Source organism: Bufo bufo, chromosome 7 (assembly GCF_905171765.1).
Source record: "Bufo bufo chromosome 7, aBufBuf1.1, whole genome shotgun sequence".
NCBI classification, from domain to species: Eukaryota; Metazoa; Chordata; class Amphibia; order Anura; family Bufonidae; genus Bufo; species Bufo bufo.
The window spans coordinates 83,627,656-83,649,298 of NC_053395.1; the positions used below are offsets into that span (position 1 = coordinate 83,627,656).

The 21,643-nt window shown below is 44.0% G+C and overlaps 1 protein-coding gene across 1 annotated transcript in view; it reads left to right on the top strand.

The window, feature by feature from the left end:
• Positions 1 to 21,437, top strand: part of ARPC1A (actin related protein 2/3 complex subunit 1A) — a 52,526-nt gene extending 31,089 nt beyond the window's left edge. The window contains exons 5-10 of the mRNA XM_040439399.1: positions 3,991 to 4,098; positions 13,283 to 13,495; positions 13,642 to 13,717; positions 14,374 to 14,567; positions 16,434 to 16,524; positions 21,156 to 21,437. Of these exons, the coding sequence (XP_040295333.1) occupies positions 3,991 to 4,098; positions 13,283 to 13,495; positions 13,642 to 13,717; positions 14,374 to 14,567; positions 16,434 to 16,524; positions 21,156 to 21,194 (721 nt within the window). The 3' untranslated portion in view covers positions 21,195 to 21,437. The remainder of the gene's footprint in view (positions 1 to 3,990; positions 4,099 to 13,282; positions 13,496 to 13,641; positions 13,718 to 14,373; positions 14,568 to 16,433; positions 16,525 to 21,155) is intronic.
• The last annotated feature ends 206 nt before the right edge of the window (positions 21,438 to 21,643 follow it).

Here is a 21,643-nt window from a genome sequence, read left to right on the forward strand (position 1 = left end):
CCTGTTGCTCCATTAATTTCTATGGGAGTTCTGGAGATAGCCCAACTGGCTACCCTATTCATTTTAGGGCAGCTTGTTGAGACGCTGTGTAAAATAAATGTAAGTTAAACCAGAATTATTTGTCTCAGATATATTTGATAATACGATGATAATTACAGCCTCTGTATTCTACATATCTTCATCTCGCTATGCATGAAAAGACACTAACAGATTTTACAAAGTTTTAAACAAACTAAAACCAGAATGCAATGATTTGCAAATCTCAGACACACATTCTTTTTTTTTTTTTTTTTTTTTTTTTACAATAGATACTATATAAACAATTTACCATTTCATGAAAAACAATTAAAGGGGTTTTTCAAGACTTTTTTTTATTGATTGGTGTCAGATCCCCTCCGATCAGCTGACAGTGCTGTGGCCTTCTGTCTACTTACCAAACACAGCACTGTACATTGTATAGCAGCTGTGTTTGGTATCACAACTTATTCATTAAAGTGGGGATGAGCTGCACCTAGGTCATGTGACCAATGGCCTAGTGAAAGCTGATCGGTGGGGGTCGGACCCCCACTGATCAGATACTGATGACCTATCCAGAGGATAAAAACTCTCTGAAAAGGAAGTGGTACTAATAACCTAATAACAAACAGCTGGAGCAGCAATTTGCTACTAAGTCACATGACTGGGTATAAAAAAAAAAAGCATGTTAAGGTGGATTTACATCACGTTTTTCCCACCTGTTAAACATATACAAAAACATGTACGTTAAACGTATGACTCAGACTCCAACATAATTCACACCTGTAAGAAAACCGCAACACAGGAATCCATAAAATTCAGTTACCTCATGCTCTCACGGCACCATATCACAGATGGAGCGTTCCCCAATCTCAGCATGTCTCTCTGTACACTCCGCTGCCCTCATACCGCCGTGCATCATCACCCGGTGTTAGAGGCAGGCCAATCTCCGAGCATGCTCTGCTCTTGAGAATGATCCCAGCAAGCGGACCGAAACGTTGCATAGGTGAATAAAGGATCCCACTTTTTCTTCACCATCGGATGTGCTGCGGTGTCATTTATTTATAATTATATATATATATATAATATGTTTTTACCAGACTCTGCAGGATACAAGAACATGTGTGCTGCGTTTCTGTATCTTTATTTTTTATTTTTTTTAATGTATACATCAAACGGAGGCATAAAACATGATGTGAACCCAACCCTTAGGCCTCTTTCACACGAGCGTGTCCGGATGTGTTGCGGCAAACCCGCGTGAGTAGGTACCCAATTGCAGTCAGTTTTGACTGAGATTGCGTTCCGTTGTTCAGTTTTTATCGTGCGGGTGCACTGTGTTTTGCACGCGCGTGATAAAAAACTGACTGTGGTACCCAGACCTGAACTTCTTCACAGAAGTTCAGCTTTGGGTTCAAGGTTGTGTAGATTGTATTATTTTCCCTTATAACATTTTCCCTTATAAGGAGCATGCTGCGATTTTCACGCAAAGCACAAGTGATGCGTGAAAATAACCGCTCATGTGCACAGCCCCATAGAAATGAATGGGTCCGGATTCAGTGCGGGTGCAATGCGTTCACCTCACGCATTGCACCCGTGCGGAAATCTCGCCCGTGTGAAAGGGGCCTTAGAGAGCCAGAGTCTCTAAGAAGAAAAGATGGGCAGAGGCTCACCATTCGGAAGAAAAGATGGGCAGAGGCTCACCATTCGGAAGAAAAGATGGGCAGAGGCTCACCAATCTATGATAAACTGTCTAAAAATTGTGGAACAATTTCGGAAAAATGTTTCTCAATGTAAAATTGTGAAGACTTTGATTATTCCATTATCTACAGTACATAATAAAAGATTCCGACAATCTAGAGAAATCCATGTGCTTGTAATCTATGGGCCCTTAGGCATGATTCTGAACTGGAAATCGCATCCTGGGCTCAGGAGCACTTCCAGAAATCATTGTCTCTGAACATTTTTCGCGCAATCCACAAATGCAAGTTAAACCTGTATCGTGCAAAGAATAAGCCCTATGTCAACACAATCCAGAACGCCGCCATATGGACTGAGGAAAAATGGAAAACTGTTCTGTCGTCAGATGAATGAAAATTTGAAATTCTTTTTTGAAACAGATGAGTGTTCTGCAGTCTCATAGGAGAGGGACCATCCAGCTTGTTATAGGCGCACAGTTGAAAAGCCTGCATCTCTGATGTATACGGGGGCATTAATGCCTATGATATGGGCAGATTACACACCTGGAAAAGGACTATCAATGCTGAACAGTATATAGAGGTTTTAGAACTATATATACACTCCCTTCCACACAATGTCTGTTCCAGGGAAGGCCTTGCATATTTCGGCTGGACAATGCAAAACCACATACTACATCCATTACAACAGCTTGGCTTTGCAGAAGAAGAGTCCAGGTGCTGAACCAGCCTGCCTGCAGTTCAGACGATTCACCAATAGAAAACATTTCACCCATCATGACTTAAAAATTCAGACAAAGAAGACCCAGGACTGTTGAGCATCTAGAATCCTACATCAGACAAGAATGGGACAAAATTACTCTCCCAAAACTCCAGAAAATGGTCTTGTCTCTTCCCAGACATTGCAGCAGGGTTTCTCAACTGCGGTCTTTGGGACCCACCTACCAGTCATGTTTTCAGGATTTCCTTAGTATTGAGCAGGTGATATAATTAGTGTCCATGCATCAGGACTTACCACAGGTATTCATTCTGTGGGATATTCTCAAATCCTGACCGGTAGGTGGGTCCCGAGGACCGGAGTTGAGAAACCCTGCATTAGACTGTTAAAAGAGAGGATGCCACACAATGGTCTTAGGCCCCTTTCACACGGGCGAGTATTCCGCGCGGATGCGATGCGTGAGTTGAACGCATTGCACCCGCACTGAATACCGACCCATTCATTTCTATGGGCTGTTCACATGAGCGGTGATTTTCACGCATCACTTGTGCGTTGCGTGAAAATCGCAGCAAGCTCTATATTGTGAGTTTTTCACGCAACACAGGCCCCATAGAAGTGAATGGGGTTGCATGAAAATCGCAAGCATCCGCAAGCAAGTGTGGATGCGGTGCGATTTTCACGCACAGTTGCTAGGAGACTATCGGGATGGAGACCCGATCATTATTATTTCCCCTTATAACATGGTTATAAGGGAAAATAATAGCATTCTGAATACAGATTGCATAGTAAAATAGCGCTGGAGGGGTTAAGAATAAATAAAATAATTAAACTCACCTTAATCCACTTGCTCACGCTGCCGGCATCTCGTCTGTCTCCTTCTTTGCTGAACAGGACCTGTGGTGACGTCACTCCGGTCATCACATGATCTTTTACCATGGTGATGGTTCAGCAAAGGAGACAGAAGGAGATGCCGGGCTGCGCGATCAAGTGGACTAAGGGGAGTTAAATTTATTTATATATTTTTTTTAACCCCTCCAGTGCTATTTTACTATGCATTCTGTATTCAGAATGCTATTATTTTCCCTTATAGCCATGTTATAAGGGAAAATAATACAATCTACACAACCCCGATCCCAAGCCCGAACTTCTGTGAAGAAGTTCGGGTTTGGGTACCAAACATGCGCGATTTTTCTCACGCATTACAATGTTTTGCACCCGCACATTTTCCCGCAACGACCGTGTGAAAGGGGCCTTATCCCAACTTTTTTTGGGATGTGTTGCTTCAGTCAAGTTCTAAATTATGGTAGTTATTTTATTTTCATGAAATGATAAAAAGGTCTATGAGATTTGCAAATTTTACACAGCGTCCCAACTTTTTTGGAATTTTAAGTTCTCCTTTATCCACAGGATAGTAGATATCTTCATATAACCAGTATACCCCTTTAAATCCACTTACTTTGCAGGTATATAGTCTTGCTTTAGTTTCCATATAGTTCTCTACCTTTACAGTCTTACTTATTACAGAAGAGCATCTGTTTCTGAATTTTTTTTTTTTTCCTGTAGGTGGGTGAGTAAACACATCAAGAAGCCCATCCGTTCCACTGTGCTGAGCCTTGACTGGCACCCCAATAATGTGCTTCTAGCAGCTGGATCCTGTGACTTCAAGACCAGGTATGGTATTCCGTGCATTGATCAGCATGTTGGTGTAGATGCATTGCCATTCGTGAAATTTCTCAGAAAATTAATATATTGTATTTCTCCTAGCTATTCCCCTTTTGTCAGAATGTTTATACTGCTCTGAAAAACAGTTTAATTTATTTATTTAACTTATTTCCACAAATAAAAACAAGCTAACGAGAGCTCATTATCTGCGCTAAGTTGAAGACAAAAGGAAGACAGTTGTGTATAATATATATAGAGAGAGAGATAAAAAAAAGTGGCAGCTCCGTCTCTAAAGAAAACAGGGGGGTGCAACTGGCCCAATTAGGATATAGCAAATCCAATGTATAAAAGTCCAAAAAAGTGGGCAGCACTCCATGAGATAAAAAAGTACGAAATCTTTATTTACCCAGACAGGACATGCAACGTTTCGGCTCTATGCTGGAGATTTCGTACTTTTTTATCTTATGGAGTGCTGCCCACTTTTTTTGACATATATAATATATATAAATGTGTGTATGTATATATTCATAATAGTTCAGTGCAATAAAAAAAATATACGATATAAAATTGGTGACAATTATATGCAATCAAGAAGACAAAATAACCTATATGATATAGAATTAATCAATAATTAAACTGGTATCTTAGTAATAACAGAAAACAAAAGAAAACTGAAAGTTGACACTTGATTACTCCCAACGAACAATTCAATTAGACCATATGACTAGAACTACAATCAGTTCTTTGGAGATCACACAATTGTAGATATATCAACTGTATATATTTATCTCCCTAGATTGAAAAGGCACAATTGACACTGCAGTTACAATTATTTTAAATCAGCTGTTTGAGAAGGCAGCGGCGCTCCTGCAGCGCCGCGGCCCTCTCGCTGTTTACCGCAGGCCCAGTGACGTCACGACTAGTATCAACTGGCTTGGGCGGGGCTAAGCTCTGTTCACTTGAATGGAGCTTAGCTGCGCTCAGGTCAGTTGATACTAGTCGTGACGTCACTGGGCCTGCGGTAAACAGCGAGAAGGCCACGGCGCTCCCGGAGCGCCGCTGCCTTCTCAAACAGCTGATCGGTGGGGGTCTTAGGTGTCGGACCCCTGTCGATCAGATGCTGATGATCTATCTAGAGGATAGATCAACACTTTAAACAAACTGCAGAACCCCTTTAAGGACCGGGCCATTTTTTTTACCTTTCTGCTCAGGTCATTTTTACTAAATCACTTTATGTGGTAATAACTTTAAAATGACTTTACTTATACAGGCCATTCTGAGATTGTTTTCTCGTCACATATTGTACTTCATGACAGTGGTAAAATTGAGTCAAAAAATTTCATTTTTATTTCTATAAAAATACCAAATTTACCAAAAATTTGGAAAATTTAGCAAATTTTAATTTCTCTACTTTTATAATAGATAGTAATACCTCCAAAAATAGTTAATACTTCACATTCCCTATATGTCTACTTCATGTTTGGATTATTTTGAAAATGACATTTGATTTTTTGGGACGTTAGAAGGATTAGAAGTTTAGTAGCAAATCTTAAAATTTTTAAGAACATTTCCAAACCACAATTTTTTCAGGACCAGTTAGTTATGAAGTCACTTTCTGGGGCTTACATATTAGAAACTACCCATAAATCACCCCATTTTAGAAACTACACCCCTCAAGGTATTCAAAACAGATTTTACAAACTTTGTTAACCCTTTAGAGAATTAAATGAAAATGGGAATGAAATTTCAAAATTAAACTTTTTTTTTTTAGCAGATTTTAAAATTGTATCTATTTTTTCTGCAATACATCAAGGGTTAACAGCCAAACAAAACTAAAAATCTATTACCCTGAATCTGGAGTTTACAGAAACACCCCATGTATGCTCAAAAACTGGTGTATGGGCACACGGCAGGCTTCATAGTGGAAGGAGCACCATATGGCTTTTGGAGAGCGGGTTTAGCTGGAATGGTAATTGGGAGCTATGTCGCATATGAAGACTCCCTGAGGTGGCCCTACAGTGGAAACTCCCAAAAAGTGACCCCATTCCGGAAACTACACCCCTCAAGGAATATTTCAAGATGTGTAGTGTGAACTTTGTCCTTAAAGGTGATTCATGGAATTGGCTGTGAAAATTAAAAATTAAAAAAAAAACCCCAGAAAAATGGACTTTAGGCCCAAATTTTTAACTTTCACAAGGGGGAACTGGAAAAAATGCATCCCTTAATGTATTGCCTATTTTCTCCTGATTACAGCAATACCCCATATGTGCTTGTATACTGCTATATGGGTGTACCACAGGGGTCAGAAGGAAAAGGAGCACCAAATGGCTTCTGGAAGGCAGATTTCACCGGAATAATTGACATGCGCCATCTTGCAATTGAACACACCCTGAGGTACCCCTAGAGTGTAAACCCCCAAAAAGTGACCCCATTCCGGAAACTACATCCCTCAAGGAATATTTCAAGGTGTGCAGTGAGCACTTTGCCCCTTCAGGCGTTTCACAGAATTAGGCTACATGCACACGAACGTTGTTTGTGTCCGTTCCTTTTTTTTTTTTGCCGATAGGATGCGGACCCATTTATTTCAATGGATCCAGAAAAAATGCAGATGGCATACTTGCGGACCGCAAAACACATACGGTCATGTGCATGTAGCCTTAGGAAACACTTGGCTGTGAAAATGAAAAATTTAAATCTTTTGCTAGAAAAAGTTGCTTTACACCCACATTTTTCACTTTCACAAGGGGTAACAGGACAAAATGCACCCCCGCATTTTGTTACCCATTTCCCCCCGAATATGCCAATACCCCATATGTGCTCAAAAAATCTTTGTATGGGCGCATGGCAGGGCTCTAGAGTCAAACAGCTAAATATGGATTTTGCTGACCTGAATTGGCAGACATGTATTTTAGGTGCCATGTCGCATTAAATAAATTCCTGAGGTCCCTAGAAATAAAAAGCCCCAAGAAGTGACCCCATTTCGGAAAGAGCACCCATACGAGCATTTTAAGTGGTTAAAGGGTACTTTTCAGCAAACAGGTGTCTCGCAGAAGACAGAAACACTGAAAAAGTACTAGCAGACCCCAATTTTTCACTTTCACAAGGGGTTAAAGGAGAAAATCCACTCCAGTATATGTTCCCCATTTTCTCCCCTTTTTTGAAAACACCCCATATGTGCTTGTAGCCTGCTGTATGGGCACACAGCAGGGCTCTAGAGGCGAAGTGCAAGGTGCCATGTTGCATCAAATAAATTCCTGAGGTCCCCAGAAATGAAAAACCCCAAGAAGTGACCCCATTTCGGAAAGAGCACCCCCGTACGAACATTTTAATGGGTGGAAAGGGCACAGAAAAGAATATGTAGTGGTTGTTGGAAAGTGGATATGCAAGCGAGGTGGACTAAATCAGAGATATAAAGTGGAAATATTACAGGGAGCATAAAGGATGAAATGAAAGAATACTCCCATGGATAGATTCTGAAACACTCCTGCATGCAGGGCAGGTTTCGCAGTGGTAAATTGTGTCTTTCCTTATCCCCCTTTTGGAACACACCCTGCATCTTTTTGGGTCCGTCCCTTCCTTGCTGTCTGGGGACTTGACCTGGAAAATGTTGCCCTGGTACAACACGGGCACCGTAACTTCCTGAAGTACTGGGACCCTCCCCGGCCTGCGTTTGAAAAATAAGTGCCTTGATAATCTTGGAACTGAAGGAAAGTTACTCTGTGGCCTGCAGAATGAAATAGCATGTATGCATCGCACATTGCCATCTGTAAAATGTGTACAGCCAGCTTTTTGTACCACACTTTCGCTTTTCGTGTGGCACTGTAGGGCTTCAGAAGTTGATCTGAAAGATCCACCCCTCCCATGTGACTGTTGTAGTCCAGGATACAAACTGGTATGGGGGTAGTGGTTGTTGTACCTCGTACAGATACAGGGGAGCTGGCGTTAGTGTGAATTTTGGTCAGTACAAGGACGTCTCTCTTGTCCTTATACTCAACCACCAGCAAGCTGCGAAAATTCTTGTACATGCCCTCATTATCTCCCGCCTAGACTACTGCAACATTCTCCTCTGTGGCCTTCCATCTAGCACTCTCGCACCCCTCCAATCTATCCTCAACTCTTCTGCCCGACTAATCCACCTCTCACCCTATTACTCCTCTGCCTCTCCCCTCTGCCAATCCCTTCACTGGCTCCCCATTGCCCAGCGAATTCACTTCAAATTACTAACAAATACATACAAGGCCGTCCATAACCTGTCCCCTCCCTACATCTCGGAGCTACTTTCCCGATACATCCCCACACGCACTCTCCGATCCTCACAAGACCTCCTTCTCTCCTCTCCTCTTATCGCCTCTTCCCACAATCGACTCCAAGATTTCTCCCGTGCATCCCCCATACTCTGGAACTCGCTACCCCAACATATCAGACTCTCACCTACATTGGAATCCTTCAAAAGAAACCTGAAAACCCACCTCTTCAGACAAGCCTACAACCAGTGACCCTGCTGCCTCTATACCGCCATGACCAACTTAACTCGCACCTACTGTGTCCTTCTCCCATACATGTAGATTGTAAGCCCTCACGGGCAGGGCCCTCTCTCCTTTTGTACCAGTTTGTAACTTGTCTTGTTTATGATTAGTGCAATTGTCTGTATTATGTATGTGCACCGCTTATCACATGTACAGCGCTATGGAATGAATGGCGCTTTAATAATAAATAATAATAATAAGGTTATCATGGAGGAGAGCCATACTTTGACCCATTCTCAGTGGTTGCCCTACCAGGGATCTAGGGAGGTCTCTCATATTTTTGCGCACTGTGCTGCAAGCCACAGTACCTTTTGGCAGTTAGGGACCTGAATAGGGGTATGCTGGTATAATAGTTATCCACATAGAGGTGGTAACCTTTATCCAGCAGTGGGTGCAGTAAGTCTCACACAATCTTCCCACTAACTCCTAGGATGGGGGGGGGGGGGGGGGGGATTCTGGGGGTTCTATCCAGAATCTTTCCCTTCATAAACGTGGAACTTGTGGGTGTACCCGGAGCCACTCTCACAGAGTTTGTATAACTTTATGCAATACCTTGCCCGTTTGCTAGGCAGGTACTGGGGGAATCTAATCTTCCTTTTGAACAGTAATAGGGACTCCTCTACACATGCATTTTTATTGGGGTTGTACACCTCGCCAAACTTTGTGCTGAAGTGGTCAGTGACAGGCCTAACTTTGAACAGACGGTCAAATGTTGGGTCGTTTGGGGTGGGCACTTTGCATTGTAGTGTAGGAATTTCCAAATTGAATCAAATCGATTCCGGGTCATGGTCTTACTGTAAATTAGAGTCTGGTAGAAAATGTCCGAACTCCAATATTACCTAATGGTTGTGGTGTTTTTTTTGTTGTTTTTTTTTTTTACAATGCCCATATGCAGCACGAGTCCCCAAAATGTTATCATCTCTGCTGCACTTACTGGGGTCCAACCTTGGGGTCTAGCGTATGGCGAAGTAGGTTTCTGAGCAAGAAATTGTTGGGCGTATAAATTAGTTAAATTTACAAAATCTTCAGAGAAGATGATTTTGAAAAAATCTAGCTCAGTGAAGCCCGCACCATCTGAATTCCTGAGTTGCCCAAAAACTCTCGAAATTGGGGATGATATTCATCAGGCGTTGGGGTCCATGTGGGCTCACTCTGAGGGGCTGTCTCTGCTGCTATCCTGAGGGTCCTTCATTAGCGGATGATGATAATGAGGGGGTGGAGGAATAGAGGAAAGTGGCATCTTCTTCTCCCTCACTGGCAGACTCTGTATCAGAGGCAAGGATGGCCTATGCCTCTTCCGCTGTGTACACTTGTTGGGATGGACAGGCCATTATTATTTTATTGGGTTGTGACGTGTGAAATATGTAAACCTTTATTTAGTGTGAGGGGTGTATATGTAGTGTTTTCACACATGAAGGGGCTTGTAATGAATGTAAAAATAAAATTTAGAAGAAAAGTTGTAAAAAAAAAAAGTGTTTTCTGCAACAACAAAAAGATTTGCAGTGCAAACTGAGCAGACTCGATCAGTAATGGACACTACTGATCGGTGTTCAGTGGTTGCAAAATGCACGCACGCAGATGGTGCATTCATGCAAAAACCTAAGTTCACACTAACTGAAATTTATGTATATATCTAACTAACTACCACTAACTGCAGGTCTTTTTTTCAAACCCCAAAAAAAAATAAAAAAATGTGCAGATGCTACTGAGCACACTACTGATCGGTGCTCTGCAGCACGCACACAGATCGTGCGTGTGTGCAAAAACTGTAGTATAAAAATTTACTACAGTGCTCTGCAAAATGTGTTCCTGCAGAAACCTAAACTCACACTAACTGAAATATATATATATATATATATATATATATATATATATATATATAACTTACTACCACTAACTGCAGCTCTTTTTTCACACCAAAAAGAGTAAGGAAGACCTCAAAAATGTGTAAATGCTACTGAGCACACTACTGATCGGTGTTCTGCAGCACGCACGCAGTCACACAGATCGTGCGTGCAAAAACTGTAGTATAAAAATTCACTACAGTGAACTCTGGCTAAAAATGTAACTTATATCTATATATTGTGACACAGTGAGATGTTTTGTCTGAGAAAACAGGTATTTTCCTGGGCTGATTTACAGCCAAGTGAGGTCAAATACCTGACTGGATTTTAAGTGTCTGTCCAGGTTTTGGCTACACCTGGCTATTCCTTAAATAGGCAGCTGGGCTCAGAAGCCGTGTCTCTGTGTTGGGATCTGGGAGTCTTGTGTCTGGATAAAGGCTTGCTACCTGTTTGGCGTGAAAACAGGTTGGTGCTGCTATGATAAAGGACTCTTTGAGGCAGAATTGCCGTATGGTGTGAATTACCACCAACACCGCAAGGTGACTTTTTGTTTTATTACGACTGCTTGTTTTGTCACTTGCCTAAAGTGTGAATAAAACACTGAACTGTTTGATCCAAAGAACTTGTTGTTGCCTCTATTCTGCGTCCGCTAATCCTGTCTACCAGAGCGAAAACCCAGAATTGGTGGAGGATGCGTGCATAAGCAGTGAGAGACAAACCTGCAGCAACGTGAGGCTAATGAGCAGCAGCAGGAGACTAACTAATTGCTGCTACAACACGTGATGGCTTTGCAGACAGCAGGAGCAACCTCGAGCGTCCAAGATGCCCAGAAAGCAGTCCGTGCCGCGATTCCTACGATGACCCCCCGCAGACTACATCGAAACCTACCTGGCGATGTACGAGAAAGTGGCCATCAGGGAAAAGTTACCCAGTGGGCTGAGGTCGTCGCTCCGTTCCTGGCATCCAATTCCCAGCGGGTGTATTTCGACTTGCCGGACGATCAAGCGGCCGACTACCAGAAAGTCAAGGGTGAGATTCTGGCAAGACTGGGGGTGAATGTGTTGGTCCGGGCCCAGCGGGTGCATCAGTGGGGGTTCAACCTGGCTGAGCCTGCAAGACCCACTGCGAGTCCCACTGCTATGCTGGATCTTCTGTTGGCCGATATGTTCTGGAGAGCTTTGCCATGCCCTCTCCAGCACTGGATCGGTCAGGTGTCTCCTGGCAATGCCCTTGAGATGGTGGACCAGGTGCAACACTATGAAGCTACAAGGAATCTAAAGGAGGGTTCTGTCGGGAGGGGGTCGGCAAACCCTGGAAATCTCCACCCCAGGCCCGGAGATTTGAGCCGATAAAACCCGCCCGTGATGTACCTACGGCAGACTTGGCTCCGATAGTCTGCTGGTGGTGTCAGGAGCCCGGCCATCTAAGGGCTGACTGTCCCCATCGGGTTGAGCCCATGGACACTAACTATGGCTACAGTCAGTCGCTATATGCAACAGGTACCCCAGAGTCTCTAGATCATTTGTGCCAGGTGGAAGTGGGAGACACTCCAGTGGAGGCGCTGCTGGACTCAGGGAGTCTGGTGATCCTAGTGCGGTCCCCTGAGTATACTGGCCGGAAAGTTGGGGTGATGTGCATCTACAGAGACTTAAAATATTACCCCACCGGGCTGGTGTGTCTAACTACGATGGCCGGTAGATGGACCCACGAGGTGGCTGTCGCCACAAATCTACATTATGAACTCATGATAGGGAGAGACTTCCCGGCACTGTGGCCTGCTATGAGAGTGACTGATGCCCATGAGACAGGGGTAACCCTAGCAGAGTGGCCCGGCTCATTGGGGAGACCAGAACCCTGGGAATCTGAGACCGAAGGGCCTGCGGTAGGGGTGACCGCCACTTCGGTGGAAGAGGGGGAGACAACCCACTAAGTGTGATGGTGGGAGATGTGGAGGACCTGCCGCTGGGTCCTGAATTGGCAGACCTGAATGTCTCCGGGGATAATTTTGGTACCGCCCAACGTCGGGACCTCAATCCTTCCCCAGAGCCCCAAGGACCTTGCGCCGTACATGTACATAGGGGTTAAATGGAACCTGTCACCGGGATTTTGTGTATAGAGCTGAGGACATGGGTTGCTAGATGGCCGCTAGCACATCCGCAATACCCAGTCCCCATAGCTCTGTTTGCTTTTATTGTGCAAAAAAAACGATTTAATACATATGCAAATGAACCTGAGATGTGTCCTGTACGTGAGATGAGCCAGGGACAGGACTCATCTCTGGTTCATTTGCATATGTATCAAATAGTTTTTTTTTTTACACAATAAAAGCACACAGAGCTATGGGGACTGGATATTGCGGATGTGCTAGCGGCCATCTAGCAACCCATGTCCTCAGCTCTATACCCAAAATCCCGGTGACAGGTTCCCTTTGAACAAACTCTCCCTAAATGCTTAATTTTTTTTTTTATCTACACATTCTTTAGACAATATAAGTTATCCCCTTCTATTTATTGGGAATGAAAAAAAAAAAACCTTAGCACATTCAGTCCATTGTTCTACAAGGGTCTGCTTTTTTATGGTACGTCTCGGCAACCCCCCTCAATTAACGACCTGAGTAAAGGTTATACAAAGATTCTTGACTTTCTATGCAATTCTCTGTCTGGGAAAATCAACTCACTTTGACCTCAAAAGCATTCAGACATCATGTTCATATACGAATCTGTAATGTGATTTGTATATGCCTTTACCATATTGATCCCCTTTCTGCTCAGTATATCTGACACTTTGTTTAGATGTGTGACTGTGTACTGTCTGTGTTCACAGGGTGTTTTCTGCATACATTAAGGAGGTTGATGAGAAGCCTGCTAGTACTCCATGGGGATCCAAAATGCCCTTTGGTCAACTAATGTCAGAGTTTGGAGGAGCTGGCAGTGGCGGATGGGTTCACTGCGTCAGCTTTTCTGCTAGCGGAAATCGCTTGGCTTGGGTCAGCCATGACAGCATTGTGTCTATAGTTGATGCATCGAAAAACATGAGGTAAGTTACCTACTGTGGCCTGACTCTGATCTAAAGTGACTTAGGTGGTGGTTTAAAGATAATAGCATGAAATACCATTCTCAGACTTGTTCATATATGCTATACCCTTATTAACTGGGCATTACCCTTTGGCTCTGTGTTTGCAGTGTTTCCCAGCTGAAGACTGAATTCTTGCCTCTGCTGAGTGTCACATTTGTCTCTGAGAACAGTGTGATTGCAGCTGTAAGTACCATTTTTCACGTTACCATAGGGGTTGTCTCAGGATAGACTTTTATGGTATGTTTCCCACATTTACTATTGTTCAGTGTTGGGAGGGTGGGGGGGGGGGGTTGTACAACCACTGTGAACCACCAAACATAAAAATGAAGTGGGTGCAGTGCTAAGAATGTACTATGCCACTTCACCTGTCCCCTCCTCACAGCTTTTCCATTTATTCAGCCATTAAAGAAGACACGCGTTATACAAAATAATTTTATTCTTCATGTAATATTGATTCAGGAGCATCTTTTCATATAATTCTGTTCCATTCCTCAGTTATTGCTACTAGAAGTTTATTCATGAATCTACAACTGGGTAGAATAAACTTCTGATAGTAACAGAACAGCGAAAATATGCCCCAGAATCGCTCTTTCCTGGGAAATGGAAGTAGGTAGTAAAACAGGAGAGATGACAGGTCCTCTTTAACTATAATTGGCTTCATGCGCTTCTGGAGATAGCCATGTAGAGATGACTGGAAATGTGGAACGATGGAAGAGCATTGCAAGACCTCAAGAATGTATACGGCTAACTTTGTGCTGTTTTATTTTGATGTGACAATTTTATAAATGAAATAGTATCTTATTTAGTAAAAGTCTTCACTCCTTATTCTTGTCATTTAGGGGCATGATTGCTGTCCTATGCTTTTCACCTATGATGACCATGGCTCGTTGACATTTGTTTCCAAACTGGACATTCCAAAGCAGAGCACTCAGCGCAATATTTCTGCTATGGAGCGCTTTAGAAACATGGATAAGAGAGCGACTACAGAGGACCGCAATACTACCCTGGAGACCCTTCACCAAAACAGCATAACGTAGGGCATATGTGTAATGAAAAGGGCAACTCCTGGGGATTTAGGATAGGAATTTTTTTAGTGTGACATTTTTATTACAGAGCGACCAATTTTAATCCCATCAATAATTCTAGAGCCATGCAATCCACTGTCTGTTCTACTATTTTACCTACAGAATTAAAGGGTTATTCCAGTTATTTCAAGTTATCCACTCCCCCCCTGAAGATGATCAGAGCGACAGGTGATGCACGCGCACTGACACTCCATTCATCTCTGTAGAGCTACCTTCATTCATCTCTGTAGCAGCAGTACCCATGCCCTACAGGTTAGGGGTTCCAGCAGTCGGACTCCCACCAATCTAATATTTACCTCTTATCCTGTGCATAGGGGATAACTTGAAATAACTAAATTATTCCCTTAATCTTCCTAAAAAGCTGAGAAGCTTTACTTGCTTTCTACTGATCCTGTATTCTCAATTCTATAGGTTTCTTGCTTGAAATCCCAGCATTTCTTGCTGGCTCAGTGACAAAACAACAATTACCCTGGTATTTTCACCACTGTACAGTATTAGAAACATAAGGCTACTTTTACATGTGTGGCAGGGTGATCAGGCAGAGAATGTCTGGAATTGGCCGAACACAAACCGCAGCATGCAACGGTTTCTGCCTGGCCAATTCTCTGCATTTTTGCCAGATTTCTGCCAGACCCCATTATAGTTAAAGGGGCCAGCAGGCATTCCGGTTGGATCTGGCAGTGCCGGATCTGGAGAACTCTGGCAGAATTAGTGCTGCACATATGAAAGTAGCCTAAATCTCCCGCTGCCTTGTTATGGGCCTGTTCTGAAGCTTGTGGACCAATTCCAATACCATCTGGAATGTGAATGCAGCTACTTGCTGTAACAGGCTGTAGCTCTTGATAAAATATTAAATACATAAAGTCATTAAGCTTTATACATAAATCATATTTTAATATAAACTGAAATGGAGGTCAGTCCCTTAGGCTAATTTAACACTAGCGTTTTTTGCGGATCCGTCATGGATCTTCAAAAACGCTTCCGTTACAATAAGACAACCGCATGCATCCGTCATGAACGGATTCAGCTGTGTTATGTCTACTATAGCCATGACGGATTCGTCTTGAACTCCATTGAAAGTCAATGGGGGACGGATCCGTTTTCTATTGTGTCAGAGAAAACTGATCCATCCCCATTGACTTGCATTGTGTGCCAGGACGGATCAGTTTGGCTCCGTTTCGTCAGGCGGACAGAAAAACGCTGCAGGCAGCGTTTTGGTGTGCGCCTTCAGAGCAGAATGGTGACTGAACGGAGGCAAACTGATGCATTCTGAGCGGATCCTTTTCCATTTAGAATGCATTAGGGCAAAACTGATCAGTTTTTGACCGCTTTTGAGAGCCCTGAACGGATCTCACAAACTGAAAGCCAAAACGCTAGTGTGCATATAGCCTAAGATTTATCACATTCATAAACCACAGTAGTGTGAAGGCTACACACCCTGGTATTACTTATGGAACTTTCTTTTAATTTGAAAAGAAATTATATCCATTGTTGTCCAGTCTTAATATAATTTTTGCCAGCCTCCTTAAACTCCCGCCCCACCCCCCAATCCCCTCTTTCCCTGATGGTCAGCTTCCGGAATGGAAAAAGGTGACGTGTGCCAGTGCGGCCCATGACTGGTCACTGCCGTGATGTGTCCCTCAAGCATGGGGGACATGTGAACATTGCCGGCAGTCATTGGCTGCAGTGGCACATATGACACCACCCGTCCTTATGGCCACTCTACAGCTCCTTTGAGGATGGTGAAAGCTGTACATTTAGTAAACTAAAGTCCTAATTCCAATATAATAACACGTTTCTGTTCTGTCTTACAGCCAGGTGTCCATTTATGATGGGGATAAATCTGACTGCCGTAAGTTTTGTACCACAGGCATTGATGGTGCTATGACTATTTGGGACTTTAAGGTATGTTCTAGTAATTGGTGCTTCAGTATTGTAACTGCTTCAGATACTGTGTCATAATTTTTTATGATGAGCCTGTGTTCAGTGTTACAGCTCATGCACACAAACTTATTTTCTTTCCATGTCCGTTCCGTTTTTTTTTTTGGGACTGTATGCGGAACCATTCATTTCAATGGGTCCGCAAAAGAAACGGAAGTTACTCCATGTGCATTTTTGTATGTCTGCACCTACACTCACCCAAAGAATTATTAGGAACACCTGTTCTATTTCTCATTAATGCAATTATCTAGTCAACCAATCACATGGCAGTTGCTTCAATGCATTTAGGGGTGTGGTCCTGGTCAAGACAATCTCCTGAACTCCAAACTCAATGTCAGAATGGGAAAGAAAGGTGATTTAAGCAATTTTGAGCGTGGCATGGTTGTTGGTGCCAGACGGGCCGGTCTGAGTATTTCACAATCTGCTCAGTTACTGGGATTTTCACCATTTTCAGAATGGTGTGAAAAGGGAAAAACATCCAGTATGCGGCAGTCCTGTGGGCAAAAATGCCTTGTGGATGCTAGAGGTCAGAGGAGAATGGGCCGACTGATTCAAGCTGATAGAAGAGCAACGTTGACTGAAATAACCACTCGTTACAACCGAGGTATGCAGCAAAGCATTTGTGAAGCCACAACACGCACAACCTTGAGGCGGATGGGCTACAACAGCAGAAGACCCCACCGGGTACCACTCATCTCCACTACAAATAGGAAAAAGAGGCTACAATTTGCACGAGCTCACCAAAATTGGACTGTTGAAGACTGGAAAAATGTTGCCTGGTCTGATGAGTCTCGATTTCTGTTGAGATATTCAAATGGTAGAGTCCGAATTTGGCGTAAACAGAATGAGAACATGTATCCATCCTCTGGTGGCTACTTCCAGCAGGATAATGCACCATGTCACAAAGCTCGAATCATTTCAAATTGGTTTCTTGAACATGACAATGAGCTCACTGTACTAAAATGGCCCCCACAGTCACCAGATCTCAACCCAATAGAGCATCTTTGGGATGTGGTGGAACGGGAGCTTCGTGCCCTGGATGTGCATCCCTCAAATCTCCATCAACTGCAAGATGTTATCCTATCAATATGGGCCAACATTTCTAAAGAATGCTATCAGCACCTTGTTGAATCAATGCCACGTAGAATTAAGGCAGTTCTGAAGGCAAAAGGGGGTCCAACACCGTATTAGTATGGTGTTCCTAATAATTCTTTAGGTGAGTGTATGTCCGTATTACGGACAAGCATAGGACTGTTCTATTAGGGGCCAGCTGTCGTTCATATTTTTTGTGGATCCATGTTTTGCGGAATGCAAAATGCATACGGTCGTGTGCATGAGCCCTTACCTTGACTGTAAATCTTTTCCTTTATATGTTGTGTCAGAGTACCCTGTGTTGCTTTCACATGAGGCATTGTTAATTGCAATGCTCTTCTCACACTATCATTGGGTCGCTTCAGTTGTGCTTCACAGCCAGAATAATGTAGCCTGCTGAGCCATTTTTTCCCTATATGTTTTTTTTTTTTTTTTTTAGTTTGGCAATATCTGCTGCTAGAATAGTAGAACTTTGCATTGTGCTGCCCCATGGTTATTATGCCTGAAAATGTAGAAATTAAATTGAACAATGGCTGCTACCATTCCTCTTGTCAATAGGAGATATCTATTCCTACTTGTGTTACTGTCAGCACTGATTGGACAGTGTCAAAGTGTTTAGGGAGAGGCTGACTGGTAATTTTTAATGAGGTATTTGGGTTTCACATGAGCGCCTCGGCCCATTCAAATTGCTGATTGGGGGGGTGCCATAGTCAGACCCCCACTGCTCTGATATTGATATCCTAAGTATAGGCTATCAATAGTCAGAAGCCTGAGTACTCCTTTTAATATTAGTTGGGTATTCTGTAAGTATTTAGGGGGTCATTTATGAAACAGAAATACATCTAAATTAGGATTGAGGTACAAAGGTCCTGGTCTGTTTTAGGCTACTTTCACACTTGCGTTCGGAGCGGATCAGTCTGGTGTCTGCACAGACGGATCCGCTCCTATAATGCAAACGCTTGCATCTGTTCAGAACGGATCCGTCTGCATAACAGTTTTTTTCAGATCTGATTTTTCACTTCGTGAAAACTCAGATCCAACAGTATATTCTAACACAGAGGCGTTCTCATGGTGATGGGGACGCTTCAAGTTAGAATATACTAAAAGAACTGTGTACATGACTGCTGCCTGGCAGCACCCTATCTTTTACAGGGGGCTGTGATCCGCACAATTAACCCCTCAGGTGCCGCACCTGAGGGGTTAATTGTGCGTATCATGGCCCCCTGTAAGAGATCGGGTGCTGCCAGGCAGCAGGGGGCAGACCCCCCCTCTCTCCCCTGTATTTAACTCATTGGTGGCCAGTGCGGCCCCCCCTCCCTCCCCTGTTTTAACTCATTGGTGGTCAGTGCCGTCCCCCCTCCCTCCCCTGTATTTAACTCATTGGTGGCCAGTGCGGCCGGCCCCCTCTCCCTCCCCCCCCCCCCCCCTAATTAAAATGACCGACCCCCCCATCATTGGTGGCAGCGGAGAGTTCCGATCGGAGTCCCAGTTTAATCGCTGGGGCTCCGATCGGTTACCATGGCAGCCAAGACGCTACTGCAGTCCTGGCTGCCATTGTTACTTAGCAATTTTAGAAGCATTATACTTACCTGCGATGTCTGTGACCGGCCGGGCGCTCCTCCTACTGGTAAGTGAAAGGTCTGTGCGGCGCATTGCTTATAGTACAGACCTTTCACTTACCAGTAGGAGGAGCGCCCGGCCGGTCACAGACATCGTAGGTAAGTATAATGCTTCTAAAATTGCTAAGTAACCATGGCAGCCAGGACTGCAGTAGCGTCTTGGCTGCCATGGTAACCGATTAAACTGGGACTCCGATCGGAACTTTCCGCTGCCACCAATGATGGGGGGTCGGTCATTTTAATTGGGTGGGGGGGAGAGGGGAGGCCGCACTGGCCACCAATGAGTTAAATACAGGGGAGAGGGAGGGGGGGCTGGCCACCAATGAGTTAAATACAGGGCAGGGAGGGGGGGCCGCACTGGCCACCAATGAGTTAAATACAGGGGAGGCAGGGTGTGTCTGCTGCCTGGCAGCACCCGATCTCTTACAGGGGGCCATGATACGCACAATTAACCCCTCAGGTGTGGCACCTGAGGGGTTAATTGTGCGGATCACAGCCCCCTGTAAGAGATCGGGTGCTGGGGGCAGTCATGTACACAGTTCTTTTAGTATATTCTAACTTGAAGCGTCCCCGTCACCATGGTAACGCCTCTGTGTTAGAATATACTGTCGGATCTGAGTTTCACGATCTAACTCAAATCCGATGATATATTCTAACATAGAGTTGTTCCCATGGTGACGGGGACGCTTCAAGTTAGAATATACTAAAAGAACTGTGTACATGACTGCCCCCAGCACCCGATCTCTTACAGGGGGCTGTGATCCGCACAATTAACCCCTCAGGTGCCACACCTGAGGGGTTAATTGTGCGTATCATGGCCCCCTGTAAGAGATCGGGTGCTGCCAGGCAGCAGGGGGCAGACCCCCCCTCTCTCCCCTGTATTTAACTCATTGGTGGCCAGTGCGGCCCCCCCTCCCTCCCCTGTTTTAACTCATTGGTGGTCAGTGCCGTCCCCCCTCCCTCCCCTGTATTTAACTCATTGGTGGCCAGTGCGGCCGGCCCCCTCTCCCTCCCCCCCCCCCCCCCCCCTAATTAAAATGACCGACCCCCCCATCATTGGTGGCAGCGGAGAGTTCCGATCGGAGTCCCAGTTTAATCGCTGGGGCTCCGATCGGTTACCATGGCTGTCGGATCTGAGTTTCACGATCTAACTCAAATCCGATGATATATTCTAACATAGAGTTGTTCCCATGGTGATGGGGACGCTTCAAATTAAAATATACCATCGGATTGGAGAAAACTCAGATCTGATGGTATATTAATAGGGACTCCTGACTTGACATTGAAAGTCAATGGGGGACGGATCCGTTTGCAATTGCACTATATTGTGTCAACGTCAAACGGATCCGTCCCCATTGACTTGCATTGTAAGTCTGGACGGATCCGTTTGGCCCCGCACGGCCAGGCGGACACCAAAACGCTGCAAGCTGTGTTCGGGTGTCCACCTGCTGAGCGGAACGGAGGCCAAACGGTGCCAAACTGATGCATTCTGAGCAGATCCGCATCCACTCAGAATGCATTGGGGCTATACGGATCCATTCGGGGCCGCTTGTTAGAGCCTTCAAACGGAACTCACAAGCGGAACCCCGAACGCAAGTGTGAAAGTAGCCTTAGGCGTAGAAAATGGTCTAACTGTAAGCCAGCAAGAAAGCTGTCTTACATTTAGTAGCGGCGGTGGATCCGCCTAAGTTATGGAGAGGCCTGGGCCTCTTCATAACTGGCGGATCCACCACCAGGTATAGGGTTTATTAAGACCGGCATCTAAAACGCTGGTCTTAATAAATGTGCCCCTTAGTGTTTACCCTTGTCATGTATCGTTATTATTGGTTCCTTATAGATTGTTATTAAAACTAATTGTCTTATCATCTGTTCTCAAACTTATAGACCCTGGAGTCTTACATTCAAGGCCTAAGAATTATGTAATTTAAGAACAACCTTCACTAAAGACCTGAACAAGCATTGGGATCTCTAATAACATACAAGAAATGGAAACTTGCATTAAAACTACACTGACTGAAAATCTAACCATGAATGGGAGCAGTTCATATTATTCCAAAAGTGACTGGCATACTAATTTAAATGTATTGGCAGTTGCTTTATATTTGTGACCTACAGCTTGTCACTGAAAAAAAATTGATTAAAATTAAAATTGAGGTGTGTTCTTAATTTGTTGTGATTTATTCATGTAACTTTCAGCAAATACATTTATCTCTGAACTAGCTTCGGCTTCACATGAGTATATTTCATCTATTTAATATTTGTGTGTGTGATTAAAAGGTATTCAGAATGTTCCTCATGACAGTGACCGCCACAGCAGCCCATCCCCTTAACATTGACCTCCATAGCGGCCCACTCCCTTAACAGTGATTTCC